An 18437-nucleotide genomic window follows, 5' to 3' on the forward strand; every position below is an offset into this window, starting at 1 on the left:
ATTGCGAGAGTCACTCAAGTGGAATCAAAACTTTAAAAATATTAATAACTATTACTCATAGAGTTAAATTGTATATTGGATTTAGCTACTAAATCTAGCTACTAGAGCAACAGGTACCTGATAGTCGATTAAAGCTAAAATTATTTTATAACTAAATTCTAATATTACATATTTAAACAAATTTTTCAAGCCACCCTCCTTTATGATAATTGAAACTGCTCTTAAATAATCTACGGATTTTAATATGTGCAATAACCATTAAAAGATATGACTATCTGGTAAAATAGGCGAATTCGATTTCTCACGCAGATCCAAGTGATTAGATGATTAGATATGGTTCGTACTCAGGCCCAGGGCAACGCACCTTGAGTTGTTACCAAAAGAAATCGAGTCACCTATTCGATTGTTAAATCAATTATCAACACTTAAGTTATGGGTTCATAAATGTTTATATGGAACACGCGTTGGGTTATAAAATACATAATCTTTATTCTATATATTTGGACCATAAAATTTGCATTATATGAGTACATGCTATTCACATATCAGTTTATGTTTATATAGGAAAAAGTAAATGAAAACACACATATAAGAAAGTCCCAACTGATTCATACCTCTTATACTGATTAATGGAATACTACTTTTCAGGATACCAATAATTTAACAATATATTGTGTGTCTTCAGCTAATAATATTGATATATTGAAAATGATCTTAAATATGAACTTCAAATGTGGACCACCCTTAGATTAGTTTAAAAGATACATATATTTATAATTCAATGCTTAGCAGTTCATTTTATTGTTCGGTGTTTATTATGATTATTATCGGAATCGAGATCGAGATCGAAGTCCTTAGAAAATGTACCGCTGGTATAACGCTGGCCAGTCAACTGAGGCAGCAAATGAAGGAACCTGCTTGCCAAAAGCTTGACTTATGGCATCGCCTATGTTTCCAATCCAATGGTTGGACAATCCGAACTGGCCCAAAGGTACTAAGAAGTCACCATCGGGTTTCTAGAAAAAAAAGGTAAAGATTATCTTGAAGTACTAAAGATGTGGATTCGCCTGGTACTCACATAAAAGTCAACAGAGAAAGTCAATGGCGAGTTGTCCTTGCCATATGAGAAATACAGATGAGAGGCCGTCTGCTGGCCAATGTAACTCAAAGGTAGGGTCCAGTTTACAATGGAAACATCTTCATAGGGCTGGATGAAAACACTGGCATGATCCGTGGTGTTTGCCCGGAAATCCAAGCGCACAGTATTGTTTCCCACTTCCGTTTTGGCCAAAAGCTCAAGTTTCGGCTCAGAGGGCGGAACAATGGTTTCTTCTCGTGGTAGCCACATAATCTGCAGACGATTCTTCACCCATCGCTGATCATATAGAGGGAATCCGCACATCATCACCGTAGTGCAGTCCGTAGCAATGCTGACCAATCCAGTCATGTTCATCGTGGAGAGGCTTAGGGGAGCTGCTCCCCGACGATCCTGGAAGTTGAACAGATAGCCGGAGTCATCCTTCGCAACCGTGCCATCGTACTCGTAGAAGATTCTTCGCACGTGCTGCAAAACAATAAGAACGTAAATTTCGATCCTTAAAAGGAAATTAAGTTAACCAACCAGGTAGGGCAGTCGCTGAACGTTGGTCCTTGGTCGGTAGGGGAATCCAATCTGGGTGGAGGAAGCCGTGTACATGGTCACAGCGCTGATGGCCAACAAGGCGAACAGGATCATGCTGGGACGTCGGAACATGTTAATCAGGGGTATCTAAAATGACCAAAGACACCAAATAAATACAGGTATTTGAAACAGGTATTTCAGCTTATTTATCTTACCACGAAGCCCAATGCCAAAACGGTTCCCAAAGCACACAAAGCCGATATAATCAAATCCGGGTTGGTTCCTCTGAAAAATTAGAACATTTATTAACTACAGTCTCTATGCTAATGCTCTATTAACTCACCTGCCGAAACGACCCATCATGGGTATCAGAGTCACGATGAAACAGTAAATCAAATAGCTGTTGTACAGGAACGGAAGGATTTGGAATATCTTGAGCACACCAGTCCAGGAGAAGCCGCGATCGTGCAGAGTGGTCAGCAGATTGATGGCCAAGGGAATGACGTAGAAGATGAGTGTCCAGGTGGACACATAGGCGCTACGCAGACCATAGACGGTCAATCCAATGCCCAGAAGAGCCAGCACTGTGCCGTGTCCATGGAGAACCAGTTGCAGTTGCTGGGCAAAGGCAACCTTATGCTGCAAGGATAACAACATAGTTCGTATATTACACATTTCATACAACTAAACGTCATTATTACTTACATTTTTCTGCAACTTCAGGTAGATGTACGATGGCAGGCTCAGTCCCAAGAGACTCGGGCAGATGTAGAGGCCGACTAATAGAGCCGGAGTGCTGAAGTAAGTGAGGGATAGTCCGTACTTATCGAACACATAGGCTACCACAATGGGCACGACGATACCCAGTACGAAAGCAATGATCTGCAGTACAAGGATCAAGATGAACCAGCAGAGAACGTATCCAAGGGATACATCGGAAATGCTGGCAGTGCGCCAAATGGATAGGAAAATCAGGACAAGTGCCACTCCGGCCACGGCATAATTTAGAATCACGCCATTACTCTCCGTGTAGTTAATGAAGTACAGTCCCAGGACATCGAAAAAGATGGCATGTCCTGTCTCATAAGCCTAAAATATATATTGATTTAATACCATAACTCAGTGAGATTTAACGCATCTTACCGCTGTGTTATCCAGTTCCGTGGAATTGGTAATGGATCGCACCAGACCAAGCAGATTATCGCCAGTGTTCTGAATGGAACCTCTGGGAATGTTGGAGAATTGATCGTACTTGGTATGATAGGCGAAACCGTTGATGAACTTGGCCGTGTCCAAACCTTCAATATAAATGGTATATTAATATTATATTTAAATAAATGCAAATGCTTACCAATAAGATTTCCATAAGTTACAAAGATGCCAAAGTCAGTATCGGAGGGCAGGATGCCTGTTTGGAAGATTTCCTCAGCCATTGTGGTAGCCAGGTAGTGTTTTGCACTACTTTTGTATGTCTATAAAAAGTGCATACGTTAGTGAGTGAATTCGGAAAGATTGGTAAGTGAAAGTTACCTCGACGAGCCAGGGACTATTAGGTCCAGTTTGGAACACTATATCTTTGCCGCCATTGCCAGCTGCATCCAAATTGAGAACCACCCTGGAAATGGCATTGTTTAGTTATTGATCAGATACATTATTCAGTTATTAATAAAATATAGGGATATGTAAGTTATAGATATGCTAAGAACTTACTTGCAGTATGGAGCCCATTTGTGTTGGGTAATGAAGCCATGCGAAGCTTGCAGGGGATTTTCCTCGGCTCCGTTCAGCAGGAAGACGACTGGATGCCTCATGGTTTGCTTGGTGGTGCACATCACTTGGAAGACCTCCAGCATGGCGACAATCATCTGGCCAGCATCGCCGGCAGATGGACTCGTCGGCTTGGAATCGAAGTGACTGTTGACTAACAGGTAAGTGGTGCTCGTCGTATTCTTGGGACTCAGTTTGATGACAATGTTCTGCACTCCCTGATACCTATTGACCATGGTCCAATGAATATATTGTCCCGAGACCACTTGCAAATCGACTTCGACGTCGAAGTAGTCGTCCAGGCAATTCTCCTGTATCTCCGACACTAGGCCCAACAGGTAGTCGACCGTTTTATTCTCATTGTTATCACTGCCAACCACTTTAGTGCCGATCTCCGCAAGTTTGTAAAGATTGTTTTGGGCCCGCTCGGCGATGAAGACGCCCTTGTTGGCATCCTCGATGGTCAAACCTCTGGGAATGCTATAGAAGAGTGGTAATACCACAGCCGCGAACAGGAGTGCCCAGAAGAGTAGGAAACCACCTTCCAAATACCAGGGACCTCTCAGGTTTTGCTCCTCGTTTCTGATTTTCTTGGAGGAAGCCGATCGAACGCCATCTTCGATAGGCTCATCAGAAATCTGAAGGACAAAAAGGTACATTTATTTAGGATAATGTGGCATATAGCCTTGGTTTTAACTCCTCATTACCAGTTTATCTTTGTCACCCATTTTGTTAATCAACTTAAAGAGCTCAAGTTACTGCTCTCCTTAAAATCAAACTGACTGACTTGCTCTGCACTCAAGTTCATTTATACCGCAGAAATCATTGGATATCAGTGAAAAGTCGTAAAAATAAAAATGAATTTATTATCATTCGAGCAATGTTCATGTTTAGGCAAATTATGATTACTTATACACTGTTAAAGTTCATAAAGATAGATTCTAACGAGGTTGGCCAATAATGAAAGAATTGGATATGGATATTGATATTGATATTGATATGCTAAGATGTGTTAAATGTTCTCTCTGGGGCAAAATTAAATGAAATTTATATATAAAAACATCACTTCACACTTTTACCTTTTTTTCCCTTTTTAACAAATTAAATCTGTTATTATTCCAAAATGATTCTGTGAATTTAAAAGGAACTTGTTCAGATTGTCACTTTTGGCCAACATTTAAAACGGCCCTCGATACTGGGAAATAGATTTATGTTTCAATTAGTCAGTGATAACAATTCTCAATATCAAGCAAGTGTATTTGCTTTTTTTTTAATATTCGGGGGTTTTACTGATTGTACCCATAATCTATCTGGCTTTTTTCCTAGTGTTTTATCTTTATTGCAGTCTAATATTCTGATTTAATTGCTATGGGATGATTTTGAATATGCATAGAACCTATAAAAGTCTATTAAGATTGTAAACGATTATTGAGTTCATGCGCCGCGATAAGACCCAAACTAGACCCACCACAACCCAATAGCTGTTAATTGGTAATAGCTGGCCCTGCCTGTTTCCAAGTACAAGGAACGTACCTATTTTTGACTCTTTAGGGCTTTAAATTGAAATAAATCAAATATGAATAAATGTTAGGCGTGGACAGCAGACAACAATTTAAGTATATACACCATATAAACACCTTGTTTTTACAAGTATCGAAGCGGGAACGCACAGCTTGCCACATCCCTTCTGTGGGTAAACAATTCAACTGAGAAGCTATTTCCTTTAGACGCATCATTTTGCTCTGATTATTTCGATTAAAAATCCGTATTTTCGCACTAAAGTGATCTCTTTGCCAAAATCTCTTATTATGCGTGCAAATATTCAAAAAATCCACTCAGTTCTCCGTTTCAAAAACAACAACAGGTAGCGGCCTCTGTTTCTGGCAGAGAGCGAATATACGTAATGAATAGTCCCCAAATATTTGGTTGTCTTAGGAAAAAAGTTCTCTAAACATATACATATTATGTTTATGGTGCCTTGTTTTATTTGTGCCAAGCAAACTTTTGGAGCACTGATAAGACTTTCGATTGTAATTATAGTATTCGTAATGTAGTTTAATAAAGTATGTAATGTTATATCAGATTCTATACAGTTAATGGTTAACGCTTAATGACTACAATTAGCAAATCAGTGACAATATCATGTTCGTACTGGCCTAGAAGTACCAGGTCTCGTAGGTGCCAACCCAACCCTGAATGTAGGCATACGCTGGAAATCGTTGGATGTAGCTGCTCAGCTTTTCGATGGCAGTGATGTCCTGGGTCACCCAGTGACCCCCAATGCCAATCTCTAGGGTCGGCGTGTCAAACGTTGAGGTCGTCTTCTGTAAATAATCAATTAACTTGCTGTTACGCAGATAATTACTAGTAGTTAGCACGCTCACCTCCACATCGATGGTGAACTCCAGAGGACTGTCGTCCAGTCCGTAGGAGAAGTACACCATGTACGGCGGTTCCGCCTGCTCCCGTATGAGTGTGTCGTTGAAGGACCAGTTCAGTATCCTGGCATCGTTTTTCACATTGATGAATATGCCCATGTGCGAGGGTCCTGCCACCGTGAAGTTGAATCTCCTCTGCGTGGGCGTCTCCAGTTCGCTAGAGTCCTGCAGCACCAGCAATGGGTAGTCGCTGGGTATCTCCGGCGCCTCCGACGTTTCGATCCACATGCTGTACTGGCGGGCTTTGTTCCAGCGGTGATTGTAAAGGGGCATGCCGCAGAACATTTCCTCATCGCAAAAGTCGCTCACTTTGTGCGCCTCTCCAATGGCAGCAATGTCATCTAAAAATGCAATTTTATTTGTTTATTTAAAGTCGAATTCTAACTTTATTGCAGGCTTACCTCGTGCAATCTCAAAACGACGGTCCTGCGGATAAACATACAATCCAGACTCATCTATGCGCGTACTTCCATCCGCATTGTGCAAACGACGATGGGCATGCTGCAAAAGCCATATTTAAACAATTACTTATTAATAATCAATTAAAGGAAGTGAAACTTACAATCAGGGAGTAACGCTGTGGAGAAGTCTTTTCCTTGTAGGGGAATCCTGCGTTGGTGACAGCAATAATGATGAACAGAATGGTGATGCCCAGGAAGCACAGGACTATCGTTCTCGTCTTGCGGAAGAACATGATAAGTGGGGCCTGTTCATCATTAAATAATAGATTTTTGGTAAAATAATTAGTACAATTGCTAATTAACTTACAATGAAGCCGGCAAACATGAGCGAAAATACCCAGACCAGAGCTGCTATAACCATGTCCGGATTGGTCGATGAACCCGAACGTCCTTGCATGGGCATGAGGGTCACCAGAGCCACGGTGCACAGATATGTGAAGAAGACGAAGGGCAGGATCTGGCAAACTGTCACGGCAATGGCAAACAAATAGGCTATGCAGATGAATAGATTGATTAAGTATCTTGATCAGATCTTTGACAGTAACTATGGCTTACCCTTGCGGTGCCACTTTGTAACCAAGTTGACAATTAGCGCCACGATGTCGAATAGAATGCACAGCATTATCAGATAGGCCGATCGGATACTGAGGCCAGTCAGGGTGAGCATGATCAGAATAAGGCAGATGCAGTGCGAGTGCATGAACAGCTGGATGCGGAAGCCCAGGCCCAAGGGATCCCTCTTGGTCTTCTCCAGATACAGAGCGGGCAGGATGCTCAGTCCGAATACGATGGGTGCCAAGTACAGGCCAAAGATAGTCCATGATGAGGTGAACCAGGACAACGAACGATCAACACCATCCATGAAGAGAGCCACCAGCAATGCCAGGCCAATGGCCAACAGCAGGGAGACAAACTGAATGGCAATGGTGATGGAGAACCGGAGGAGGACACCCTTCCAGCTGCAGCCGGAGCGAAGACACATATAGTAGATGGATATGCCGACACCCAGGAGGGCCAGCAATGTGACCACCACATTGACAATGATGCTCGTCGTCTCCGTGTAGAAGATCATGAACCAGCCGAGGAAGTCGTAGAATATATTGTGTCCCTCGGAGTGCGCCTGCAATGGGATTGTGATTAGATTCACCCGCCTGATACTTGTGCATCTCCTCCAGACTTACGGCTGTATCATCCAACTCCGGAGCATTGGCCAAAGCTCTGGCCAATGACAAAACATTATCGCCAGTGTGCTGGAAGGAGGCGCGTGGAAATGCGTTGATCCTGTCGTACTTGGTGTGGTACACGTAGCCATTGAAGATGTACGCCATGTCCAGGCCGGGAACACCTCCAAAGTCGCGAAAGATGCGAAAGTCCGTGTCCGAGGGTATATAGCCAGCTTGGAAGAGCTCCTCGGCCAGGGTGTTGGCGAAGGGATGGGGGACATTCCGGTAGTAGTTCATCAGCCAGGGATGATTCGGGCCCGACTGGAACAGAATCTCCCGGCCACCGGATCCGGCTGAGTCCAAGTTGATGAGAGCTCTATGTAGGGTAGCAATCAATTAAAGATATATATCAAACTATAGGCTCAAGATCCCACTCACTTGCAGTTCTTGGCCCACTTGTGTTGGGTGATGAAGGCGTGCGATGCCTGCAGGGGATTCTCCTCAGCTCCGTTGAACAGAAAGACAATGGGATGGGCCAGTGAATCACCAGACTTGGCTATCACACGCATCACCTCCAGCATAGTCACGACCATGGAACCATCATCGCCAGCTCCCGGACTGCCGGGCACCGAATCGTAGTGACTATTGATCAGCAGGTAGTTCTCGTTGGTCGAGTTCTTCTCCGACAGCTTCACCACCACATTCTGGATGCCCTGATACATGTTGACCATCTCCCAGTGCATGTAAGCTCCACTGGCCTGCTGCACGTCCACTTCGATCTCGAGCAGTTCGCTCATCTCGGCCTCCACTTTGGCCACCTCGGCGCGCAGAAACTCCACGGCCATCTCCTCGTTGGCCATGCTGCCCACCACTCGTGGTCCGATCCGGGTCAGCTCAATCAGTGTGTCCTCGGCCCGCTGGGCAATGAAGGAGTTGGGGTGACTGGCCTCATCGCTGCGGGTCAATGGGCGTGGCATGTGGTTCATCTGGGTGTTGACCAGCGAGAGGTAGAGCACCAGCCAAAATCCGAAGAAGGCGGGCGCGTAGTACCATTGCAGCTTCTTGGGCACCTCGAAGTCCACATCGATGTGATACTTGGAGTTGAACTGGAAGTAAAAGAGAATCAATTGGTGTACTAGCAATTTTTAACAATACTATACAGGTGCGATTTCAAGTTCAAGTGGATAAGTTTTAAGATTTCCCAATAATAGCTAAGCTTTATGGCCAAGCAATATCTAATCTTGGTCTGGCAGCTGCCTGTCTAACCGAATCCAAAAATTCCCGGCTAACTTGTAGCTTTTTTGGGCACAAACTTTCGATCTGGAACAATCCGCAGACTTCTATGCAAGCCGAATCGAGTGGCATTACTGACGCCTCCAAACTGCCAAAATTGGCGGAGAATTGCCGAGGATATCAGCCGGAATATAAACTTTTACTGCCTCGCAATCCGTCTTAATCGATAAGGCTCTTTTCACGGGCATGATTTCTTAATTTTCTCTTTTGATTTCCTCAGTAAACATTGCTCGAGTTGGAGAAATCGTGCTTGCGTCGCGTGTTAAATTCATGATTCACGGGCGTGTGGTCACTTGGAGATTGGGAAGATTGTGGAGGACCATAAAGCCGCCGAAGTCGCTGTCATAAAGCGATAATGTCCCAATAAATAGGTAACAGCTGCTTTTATCGCTCTGACATGGTAAGGAACTCGCATTTTTCGCTATGCTGCGGCCTCTTTGAAGTTGGTCATGTTTTAATCGTTCTCCAATCTTTATTGCTTTTTATTTTAAACTTTTTTTCTCATTTCTTGACTATACTTTGTACATTGATTGGTGTCCTGGCGTTTAAAAATGTTTTAGTTTTTAGTGCACTTCACAAATCCGCAGAGTCTATCTGCATTAATTAATTTAAATTCCTTGAGTGCAGTTGCTTAAATTCACTTTTTTTAAATGGTTTCGATTAAACTGGCGTCATAAACATTATAAAGTTATTTTTTTAATTTTGTTTCTTGGTTTATTATTAGCATCCTTTCATTGCATCCTTCATTGCATCCTTCATTTCTAACTACATTTTTCACTATATTCACTTGCAATACGTACACTCATTTTGTCACAGGTTTTCTTTCAGCACTGGTATTTCGAGTATCACAGTTGTTATATCCTGCGAAAGGATTGTTGTTATATCCAGAGAACTTAAACACCGCTTTTCTAATCCTTTGGTGCTCCCGCAACCGGGGACCTCAACCTTCGAGTGCCAATTGAGGTGCCAGTCGCTGCGTTCGCCTAAAGATATATGAGAACCAGCGGCATTGAAGGTCTGGGGAATTCGCCAACGATGGAAAAATATCGGTGGTAATGGTGATTCTTTGATATCGGAGTAGCTGCACGATAAACAAGTAGTTGTTCTGGCGAAAATGGGCGGGTTTTTTTTTGTTTTTATTAGATTTCACTGAGCTACATGGGGGCAGCAGCAATGTGCTAACCGATTTTTATCTTTATGGCGAATAGAGCTTGTCCAGTTGTATCGTAAAGGGTGCAGATACCAATTCTTAAGATACACGGCTTCGGCGGCACTTGCGAATTAGAACTTAAACGATGTCCATAAACTTTAGGATAGCGAAACCTAATGGCAGGGAGTATATATCGTAATGCTTCCGTAATCCCGAGATGTGACTCTGCGCTGGCGGTACCTCCGACTGACTGGCATTAGATGGCAGCTCCCGGGTACACCCAGATACCCAGTTACCCATTGGCAATCCGAATTCCAGCCCCACTTGTTGCGCCTTTTTTTTGTGTACGAGAGTTTACTAATTAATTTGTGCCCGGCAGTTGTACGATTGTCGCTGATTTCATTCCATTTTCGTTTATGTGTCATTCCACCTTTGTATGCTGTAGATTCTGTCTCGCTTTTCCCCACATGACAGCAGCAGCAGATCCTCTTCAGGGTTTTGGGTTCCGCTGATTTCGCTTGATTAACAGATTGTTTACGTATTTGAATTGCTTTCGCATGTATTCCAGACTCACCTGTCTATTGTATTGAATTGTCGTTGCAGCTTGTTCCGCCCGAGTGGATTCGATAGCTGGGAAACTGGCGTTGGGCTATCAAATTATGTCAACCGTTTTCTCGCTCGACTGCACGAAGTATTGAGCTACCTATCTACATATCTACCTATCTGTATCTCCAGTTTTCAATGTATCTAAACACCCACGAATTCCACGAAGAAATTGTGGAGGTTTCCCTACGCTAGCATTTTGAAATGTGTAATTAACATATGATTATTTTACGTCGGACGAGAAAGTCGTGGTAATGTTATTACATTTTCGCCCAAGCCCAAGCCATTTTGTTTTTAAAGCTACCATATATCTAAAAACAAGCGGGAAAATAGCTTTAAATTCCATTACTGTTGGTTTCCAGGTACAATATGATAGTGGCAATTAACTTGTAAACACCCCAATTATTCGCTGACAAAGTAATAAAAACGGTTCAATAAAGCTAATAACAATTCCACTTGTTGTTATGTCCCTTATCAAACCAAAAATAAGTTCAGAAGTTGTTCGCGTGTAATTTCTCATGGCTAAGATAATAAAACATTACAGTAAATAGAAACTATAATGATACAAATAATATTACCTTAAAAACTGATCCCATCACTTAACTCCCAGCACGTATTCTGTTATCTTTTGGAAATTCAACTTAATTATAATGCGTATTTCCCAACTGCTTAGATTGCTTATGTTTTCGTAAAACACGTTTCCACGAAACTCAATAATTCTTAACTAATATTAGTGTGCTGCAGCCTTATGGCTATCAACAAAATTTCCATTTATTCATATCGCTGGATTTGTTTTTTTTGTGTAATTTCAAATTGCCTTAGATTACAAAGCAGCGATTCGTATCCGTGGGGCAAATATAAACAAATTTGGCAACGAAAGCAAGCGATTTTTTCTGTCGACTAAGGGGGAATTCGTCTCAAGTGTCGTTTGTCTGGCAAATCCTTATCTCCACTGTACTGTCACTTTTCGCAACTGCAAATTGGGTTCGAGGAATGGAATCCGTGAAATCACAGTGAGCTGCTACTAATACCCACTAATCGCCTGCACTTAATCTCGATTGCAGGCAATTACGAATGTAATCGCTATGCGTATGCGGATGAAACAGGCGATGGTCCTCCCCACCTCTTACCCCCCCCTCCTTGTGGGCAGTTGTACCTGTCAAATTAAGTGATTAGGTGTCCGCCACTGATAACTCGATACTTGTGATAAGCCCCAAAATCCGCAAACAAATCCCACACGTATAAAATTGCCGGTGGCATTGTCCGGCGTTTTAGTTTGCCTCCGTTCGGCAAGTGGTTCCATTGCGGCAGTACGGTTACCAGAGGATTCCGTACACATAACTAATCAGTAATCTGTAAGTAGGCCACAAGCAACGGAAGTTACAAGTGAGTGAAAAAAAAGCGAGAGAAAGGACTATTGGACTCTAGCAGGATATTCCGATAATATTGCAAAAGATTGAAACAAGTGTTTGAAGAGGGAGTAACAGTGATAAGGAGCAGGAAGGAGCAATTTTTCATTAAAGAAAGTAAAACTGCGGAAGAACGCCCACCACGGATTTCGATTCCGTTAGTGGGAAGTTGGATAGTTTTAAGATCAAACATTAAACATCAAACATCAGGCGACATACGCGAGTGCGAGCGAACGGAAAAGAAAGAGAGTAGCGTCCAGCTGGTGACCCCAATCCCCATTCCAATCCCAATCTCCTGCCGCAGCAAGAGAGAAGCTCTCTGGCCCCTCTGCCGCCAAGTGAGCAGCGCAGTGCAGCAGCCGCAGTCGCAGCAGTCGCAGCAGCAGCCGCAGCCGCAGACGAACGCCAACCGTCGAAGGGGACAGTCCAATCAGCTGATCCACGAACGGCCAGAGAAGCGAGCGCTTTTCCAATTGGACTCGCATTCGACTCATCGCGCCCACTAGTTTCAGTTTATTTTCGGTCTCATGTGCTAATAAGACAACGCGAGTGCCAACTAATTGTGCCGGCGATTCTACGACAGTGCAGGTGATCGTCTTCGGCCAGACGGAAGAGGAGATTCTTGCAGCGGGCCAAAAGGTAGCAAACAACAGTTGCCAGGCTTCTTTGCAGCGAAGGAGACCAGAATTCTACCGCTCTTCTTCTTCTACCCCTTCTTCTGCCTCTTCTTCTGCTTCTTCTTCGGGGGCCTTTCTTTCAACAAACAACCGCAAGTGCAGCCGCAACTTCCTTTCTTCAGCAGGTTATTGACTCAAGCCCTTGCAGCGTGTCGCGTGTGTTCTATGTGTGCTTATGTTTGAATGCCGTCTGCATCTGCATCTGCGTCTGCGTCTGCATCTGTATCTGTATCCGCATTTGTATCCGTATCTGTGTCTGTGCCTGTTGCACTGCTGATTGTTTTTCGTCCCAACTTCTTTTATTTTTCCAATGCGTCTGCCTGCGTTGAGTCCAAACAAATGCGGTTCTTGTCGCAAGTTGATGTGGTTTCTATACTGTGGAATTGCATTGTGAGTGGGGATGTATGCGATTGAAAGAAAAAGTTGTTTCGACACTCATAAGATCATTTTATCACTAACAGTTAAACCTTATTCTTTCAATCTTTAATCTGAAATCACGATTAGTAACTATATGTATAGTGAACTTTGTAAATGTTCTGTAGGCATTAACAAGGTATCCAATAGTCCGCAGACCTTTGGTTTGTTTGTTGCCTTAGCCGGCTTTTCGTGCCCGCTGTTGTTGTCACAGTTGATTGCGCCGACGCCTCTGCAACACAAGTTTTGTTTTGGATTCTCCACTTCCTTCAATGCCCCCCCTTCAAATTGTCTTTAAATAGTACCACATTCCAACTCCCCCCACATTTTTTTTGGTTATTAAGTAGGTGTGGCTGCCGCACAGAGAGTTTCCTCTGTTTGTTTGTTGTTGTTGTGGTGGAAAGTGATTAGCTCAATCGATAAGCGTTTCGAATGGGGTGAAGTACGAGGAGATTACTTTTGCACATCCCATTCGTTTTTCTCTACTTGCCTCACTTTTAATCGCGCTCTTCTTCTTGCCGCCGGCGCAGGTCACCTAGAAGTCAGTGGAAAATGGGTCGCGATGTCGATGTTGCACTGTAATCCCAATGGCATTTTTGCATTCAGTTGCGGCAAATCGAGAAAATAAAAACATTTCGCTTAATTGCCTCAGTAGCCAGTAGTTTTTCTACCACCTCCCCCCCTCCCCCAGTGGTCCTATTCGTTTTTAGGACACACTCGTCGTCAGTTTTTATTTTGGTGGACATTCATCTCGGAAAATGCGATGCTTGAAATGTTTAGTGGGCCATTTCAGAAGATGATCGCACATTTGTAATATTCTGTGGACTGCCTACACTTAAAAAAGCTTAAGCCTACAGTAAAACAAGAGAAAGGTTGCTGAATATACTTCGGAAATAAATTTATAATTTATAAATAATTTACAAATTTTTAAAGACTTAATTAATATAATAGTGTATTGCTTAGATTCAGGATTCGATGATGATTTATAAAATCACTTTTGATTTACTCACATCCGAAACGGGAATAGTGTATTTTCACAGCGCCACTGGCAAACAAACAAAAATTTGTTATTAAATATTTCCCACACAGAAACTCAGCCGCATCACATGTGTGAACATTAAACCATAATATATGTATGTAGTATAGCCCAGTTGGCTATAAATAAGCATGAAATACCCTCCGAAAAATTACAAAATCAAAATGTGTCTCATTCAATGTTGATGTGTTCACAATGCCTATGTTTTATTCGCACGAAATTGTTAGATTCCCAAATGCCGAATATAAATATGGACTCATTGTTTATTTGGTTAAAGCTGCATCATTTCAATGTCGTTGGCTAATTTGCGCCTGTCGTTACTTTTCAGTTAAACAGCGATCTTTTATTTCATTTTTTGTTTTGTGAGCCAAATGGTGAACACATGTTTTCCGCTTGGAAATTTGGTGCGGATTGTATCTACGCGCAGTGGAAAACATTGAAAGTAAGAGTATGCACTCAACGCCAACATATTCCCTAAATATGAATTACAAAAGCTTTGGAGCACTTAAGATTCTGTAGCCTACTTCATTTCCTGCCCACTTGACACTTCGAAGAGCCGATAAGTATTATCTATGGCAGATGCTTTGAATAATCACTGCCTCGATTCGATAATGTGGACCTCATTCATGTTTCGAGGTTTGTGCCCATGTGCTATCAACATATTTCCTGATCGGTTTCAATGGAATCCGTCCTTCTGCCGACAGCTTCAAGTAGATCGCACTGGCTTATCACGACTCCCCTAATTACTTAATCGATGCTCAAGTGGCTGCATTAACTTAACCCTTTCCCCATCGTCCAATCGCCAGAGAAATGGTACCGATTAGCCGTGGTGACACATATCTGCAGGGCTTTATCAGCCGAATGCGTCACAATTGGAATTGGAATTCGACAATTGAGCTTAATTAGCAGGGGGGAGGTTACTGACTCCGACACTCTTAATATTTAGTTTTGATGAGCAATAACATTATTGTATGTATTTTTATCCCCTTGCAGGCCACAATGAAATCAAAGTACGAAAACATGAAGATCATCTACAATCGCAGCAAGATCGGCTGGTACTGGGCACCGCTGTTCGTGTCCTGCTGGTTTCTGCTCTTCTACCTGGTGGTGATACCCAGTTTCCATCGCATGCCACAGCTGAAGACCCTCGCGGATGAGCGCCAGCAGCCGGGCCAGTTCATCGGGGAGCGGGCGGAGAACACCCTCCTCAGGCTCTCCAAGATCGGGCCCAAGGTCGTGGGCAGTGCGGCCAACGAACAGGTGGCCGTTCAGTTTCTGCTCAGCGAGATAGGTGACATCATCGACGATGCTCGCACGGATCTCTACGATATCGAGAAGGATGTCCAAGTGGCCTCCGGTAACTATCTGCTCTGGTCCATGGTCAATGTGTACCAGAGCATCCAGAATGTGGTGGTCAAGCTCTCGCCGAAGAATGCCACCAGTGAAGCGGCGCTTCTGATCAATTCCCACTTCGATTCCGTGCCGGGTAGCTCGGGTGCGGGTGATGCGGGAATGATGTGCGTGATTATGCTGGAGGTTCTACGGGTTATCACCAAGTACGAGACCCCGCTCACCTACTCGGTTGTGTTCCTCTTCAACGGAGCCGAGGAGAATCCACTGCAGGGCAGCCACGCGTTCATCACCCAACATCCTTGGGCCCAAAATGTAAAGTAAGTGGAGGCCGTCTACCAAATTGATGGATGTTATAGGCATTATAGTACACCTTTTTAACTATAGAAACTGTTACATTTTTTAGAGCGGTCATCAATTTGGACTCGGCTGGCAGTGGAGGACGAGAAATCCTATTTCAATCCGGACCCGATCATCCCTGGCTGATGAAGGTAGGTCTTCCATTAGTTCTTACATGTTGGATTGTTGTTAATCTTGTTTATTTGCGTTAAGTACTACGGCAAGAACATAGTTCATCCGTTTGCCTCCACTATCGGAGAGGAATTGTTCCAAAATGGCTTTGTGCCCTCGGAGACCGATTATCGCGTGTTCCGCGACTACGGCCATATACCCGGTAATATAAAGTGAAGTACGAAAATGTGCCTAATCACTAAGACTTTCGGTCTTTTGGTCTTTCGGTGTCGGCAGGTCTCGATATGGCGCAGACTTTGAATGGCTATGTGTACCATACCAAATATGATCGCTTTAATCTCATCCCGCGGCGAACTTACCAACTGACTGGGGAGAATATTTTGGCTCTGGTCAAGGCACTGGCCAACGCTGAGGAACTGGAGAATCCATCGGTTGGTTTTCAGATATTACTATTAAAAAGTATACTTTTAAAACAGGAATCTACTTCAATTAGAAATACGCCGAGGGACACATGATATTCTTCGACATGATGGGCTGGTTCTTTGTCTATTATCCGGAGACCACGGGCATCATCATCAACATCACCGTGTGTGTCCTGGTGTGCGTCACCATCGTTCTGTACATCTGGATGATGTCCAGCAGCACGGGCATGTTCCGCCGTCGGATCTGGGCCAAGTTTGGCATTCTGGCCGCTCTCCAGGTGGCTGGAGTTGCTCTGGGCATTGGTCTGGTCATATCGATAGCCCTGTTCCTGGACGCGGTGAATCTGCCGATGTCCTGGTTCTCGCAGAACTGGATGCTCTTTGGCTTGTACTTCTGCCCCATGATCTTCGGTATGGGCATTGTGCCGGCTATTTACTTTAGTCGAACCAAAGAGGTGAGTTGAACTAGTGTTAATGTAACTTAATCAAGATTGTGATTCTACTTACTTATGTTTAGCATGGCTTACCACTGGGCTATGGCATTCAGCTATTGATGCATTCGCATTGCCTGATCCTGACCATCATCACCGCCATAATGGTGAGCTATAGCATTCGTTCCGCCTTTGTCATCATGCTCTGCATCGGCTTCTACACTCTGTCCGTGCTGCTCAATTTGGTCACCAAGGCACACAAAACAAGTGAGTCCCACTAACTTATATATGTTTTGTATTATCTAAAGTACTTCTGCATTATATTTTAGATTTCCTGTGGCTCATACCGCACTGCATTTGCCAGGTGCTGCCCTTCATGTTCTACACGTACTGCTGCTACGCCTTCTATGTGGTTTTTGTGCCCATGCAGGGACGCGAGTGTAACACCAATCCGGAGATTCTGATGGGCTTCTTTACGGCACTGATGGTTCTGCTCTTTGCACCCTTCCTGGTGCCCTTGTTCTGTTTGTTCCGCAAGTCCAAGACAATCATCTCAATGTTTGGCATCTGCACGATAGTGTTTATCATATTTGCCGCTACACCGATTGCCTTTCCCTACGCCGAGAAGACGGCTCCCCAAAGATTCTTCGCTGTGGTATGTCTATTGCTTTGGATTGTTACATTCCAGTTCCTAAATGTGATATTTTTCTACAGCACACAGCGAGAACCTTCTACAATGGCGATGCAGCAAGCACAGTTAGTCATAGGGACTCGGGATACTTCGTCCTTCCGGTCGATCGACGTCCTCATACCGTGGATGACATTCTCTTTGAAAACACCAACTTTACCAAGTCGGAACGCATCGATTGTGATTCGGAGCTCATGTGCGGATTCCCCATTTACAGCTCACGCTGGTTAAATGCAGTGTAGGTTCTGTAAGCATCATATAACTTACCTTTACTTACTGTTCTAATTCTTTTCAGTGACAATAGTTATTTTGTGCCTGGTCCCGAGCCAAACAGGGAGTATATTCCCACGCTGACTATTTTGGATAAATCGAGCAAATCGGATACAAATATCAAATTTGATCTGGAGATCTCAGGGCCAGATCACACCAGCATATTCATTCTACCCCTAAACGATAGCAAGTTGGTGGATTGGTCCTTCATCAAAGAACCGCTGGATGCGAATGTAACGCCTCCATACTACGTGTACTGGTCATATGCACTAGATCCCAAACCCCTGCAGTTTACACTGGAATTCGAGGTAATACAAATATTAGGCTTCAGTGGAAGAGTTAACTCATTGCTTCTTTCCAGCACGATGACCCAAATTGGTCGGGTGGCACTTTCAAAATTGCTCTGATGGGCCATCGAATACACGACGACATGTACATTACGGAGGACTTCCGGGAGTTCCTGGCCACGTTTCCGCCGTGGGCGCATGTCAGCTCCTGGCTAGGATCCTACAACAGTTGGCAGCTTTAAGTGCAGGCTCACAGTTCCTTCACGAACTCGAACTCAATCCCATTTTTGCCATGACACCTCAGCTACTCTTAATTCTGGTACTGTTGATGATGATGTGTAGTGTACCATTTAACCTAATCCAACGAACAAAGTGTCGATACGCATGGCACGTCCTAAATTGTATTAGTATTTACGATTAGAACACTGTAGTTACTACTTTGTAATTTTATTAAAATATACTATAAATTATTTATTAAGATACGCC

At 43.6% G+C, this 18437-nt stretch overlaps 3 protein-coding genes across 5 annotated transcripts; 1 reads left to right on the top strand and 2 right to left on the bottom strand.

Moving 5' to 3' along the window:
- Nucleotides 1–854: 854 nt before the first annotated feature.
- Nucleotides 855–5070, bottom strand: LOC122614214 (endoplasmic reticulum metallopeptidase 1). 2 transcript variants are annotated; one of them, XM_043788743.1, is made up of 11 exons: nucleotides 5026–5070; nucleotides 3332–4026; nucleotides 3152–3236; nucleotides 2973–3093; nucleotides 2765–2919; nucleotides 2327–2710; nucleotides 1965–2260; nucleotides 1837–1906; nucleotides 1622–1768; nucleotides 1079–1564; nucleotides 855–1016 (listed from the first exon to the last, which is right to left on the bottom strand). In XM_043788743.1, exons 1-11 carry the CDS (start codon nucleotides 5068–5070, stop codon nucleotides 855–857), a joined length of 2646 nt encoding a protein of 881 aa, XP_043644678.1. The 2 variants fall into 2 exon arrangements, with proteins under 2 accessions (XP_043644678.1, XP_043644679.1); XM_043788744.1 differs by lacking the exon at nucleotides 5026–5070 and adding an exon at nucleotides 4096–4116.
- Nucleotides 5071–5416: 346 nt separating this feature from the next.
- LOC122612951 (endoplasmic reticulum metallopeptidase 1) lies at nucleotides 5417–9821 on the bottom strand. Its single transcript, XM_043786872.1, has 9 exons — nucleotides 9544–9821; nucleotides 7889–8556; nucleotides 7469–7826; nucleotides 6843–7407; nucleotides 6595–6779; nucleotides 6389–6532; nucleotides 6228–6327; nucleotides 5773–6167; nucleotides 5417–5712 (listed from the first exon to the last, which is right to left on the bottom strand). The coding sequence occupies exons 1-9, from the start codon at nucleotides 9547–9549 to the stop codon at nucleotides 5545–5547; spliced, it is 2589 nt and encodes an 862-aa protein (XP_043642807.1). The 5' UTR covers nucleotides 9550–9821; the 3' UTR covers nucleotides 5417–5544.
- Nucleotides 9822–12301: 2480 nt separating this feature from the next.
- On the top strand, nucleotides 12302–18433 carry LOC122612233 (endoplasmic reticulum metallopeptidase 1). Of its 2 annotated transcripts, none has more exons than XM_043785696.1 (11): nucleotides 12302–12544; nucleotides 15026–15702; nucleotides 15789–15873; nucleotides 15935–16055; nucleotides 16130–16284; nucleotides 16347–16730; nucleotides 16793–16973; nucleotides 17036–17361; nucleotides 17421–17632; nucleotides 17690–17972; nucleotides 18026–18433. In XM_043785696.1, the coding sequence occupies exons 2-11, from the start codon at nucleotides 15032–15034 to the stop codon at nucleotides 18191–18193; spliced, it is 2586 nt and encodes an 861-aa protein (XP_043641631.1). In that variant the 5' UTR covers nucleotides 12302–12544; nucleotides 15026–15031; the 3' UTR covers nucleotides 18194–18433. The 2 variants fall into 2 exon arrangements, with proteins under 2 accessions (XP_043641631.1, XP_043641632.1); XM_043785697.1 differs by lacking the exon at nucleotides 12302–12544 and adding an exon at nucleotides 12581–12707.
- Nucleotides 18434–18437: the final 4 nt, after the last annotated feature.

Source organism: Drosophila teissieri, chromosome 2R (genome assembly GCF_016746235.2).
Source record: "Drosophila teissieri strain GT53w chromosome 2R, Prin_Dtei_1.1, whole genome shotgun sequence".
NCBI lineage: Eukaryota > Metazoa > Arthropoda > Insecta > Diptera > Drosophilidae > Drosophila > Drosophila teissieri.

Coding starts and splice junctions, on each gene's coding strand:
- LOC122614214 (XM_043788743.1), bottom strand. CDS start 5,070: ATGTGGCAAGCTGTGCGTTCCCGCTTCGATACTTGTAAAAACAAG. Junction 3,237..3,331: donor AAATGGGCTCCATACTGCAA/GTAAGTTCTTAG, acceptor TGCCATTTCCAG/GGTGGTTCTCAATTTGGATG. Junction 3,094..3,151: donor ATAGTCCCTGGCTCGTCGAG/GTAACTTTCACT, acceptor CACTTTTTATAG/ACATACAAAAGTAGTGCAAA.
- LOC122612951 (XM_043786872.1), bottom strand. Junction 7,827..7,888: donor AAGTGGGCCAAGAACTGCAA/GTGAGTGGGATC, acceptor TACCCTACATAG/AGCTCTCATCAACTTGGACT. Junction 6,533..6,594: donor TCATGTTTGCCGGCTTCATT/GTAAGTTAATTA, acceptor AATGATGAACAG/GCCCCACTTATCATGTTCTT.
- LOC122612233 (XM_043785696.1), top strand. CDS start 15,032: ATGAAATCAAAGTACGAAAACATGAAGATCATCTACAATCGCAGCAAG. Junction 16,974..17,035: donor CACCAAGGCACACAAAACAA/GTGAGTCCCACT, acceptor ATTATATTTTAG/ATTTCCTGTGGCTCATACCG. Junction 17,362..17,420: donor CCCAAAGATTCTTCGCTGTG/GTATGTCTATTG, acceptor ATTTTTCTACAG/CACACAGCGAGAACCTTCTA.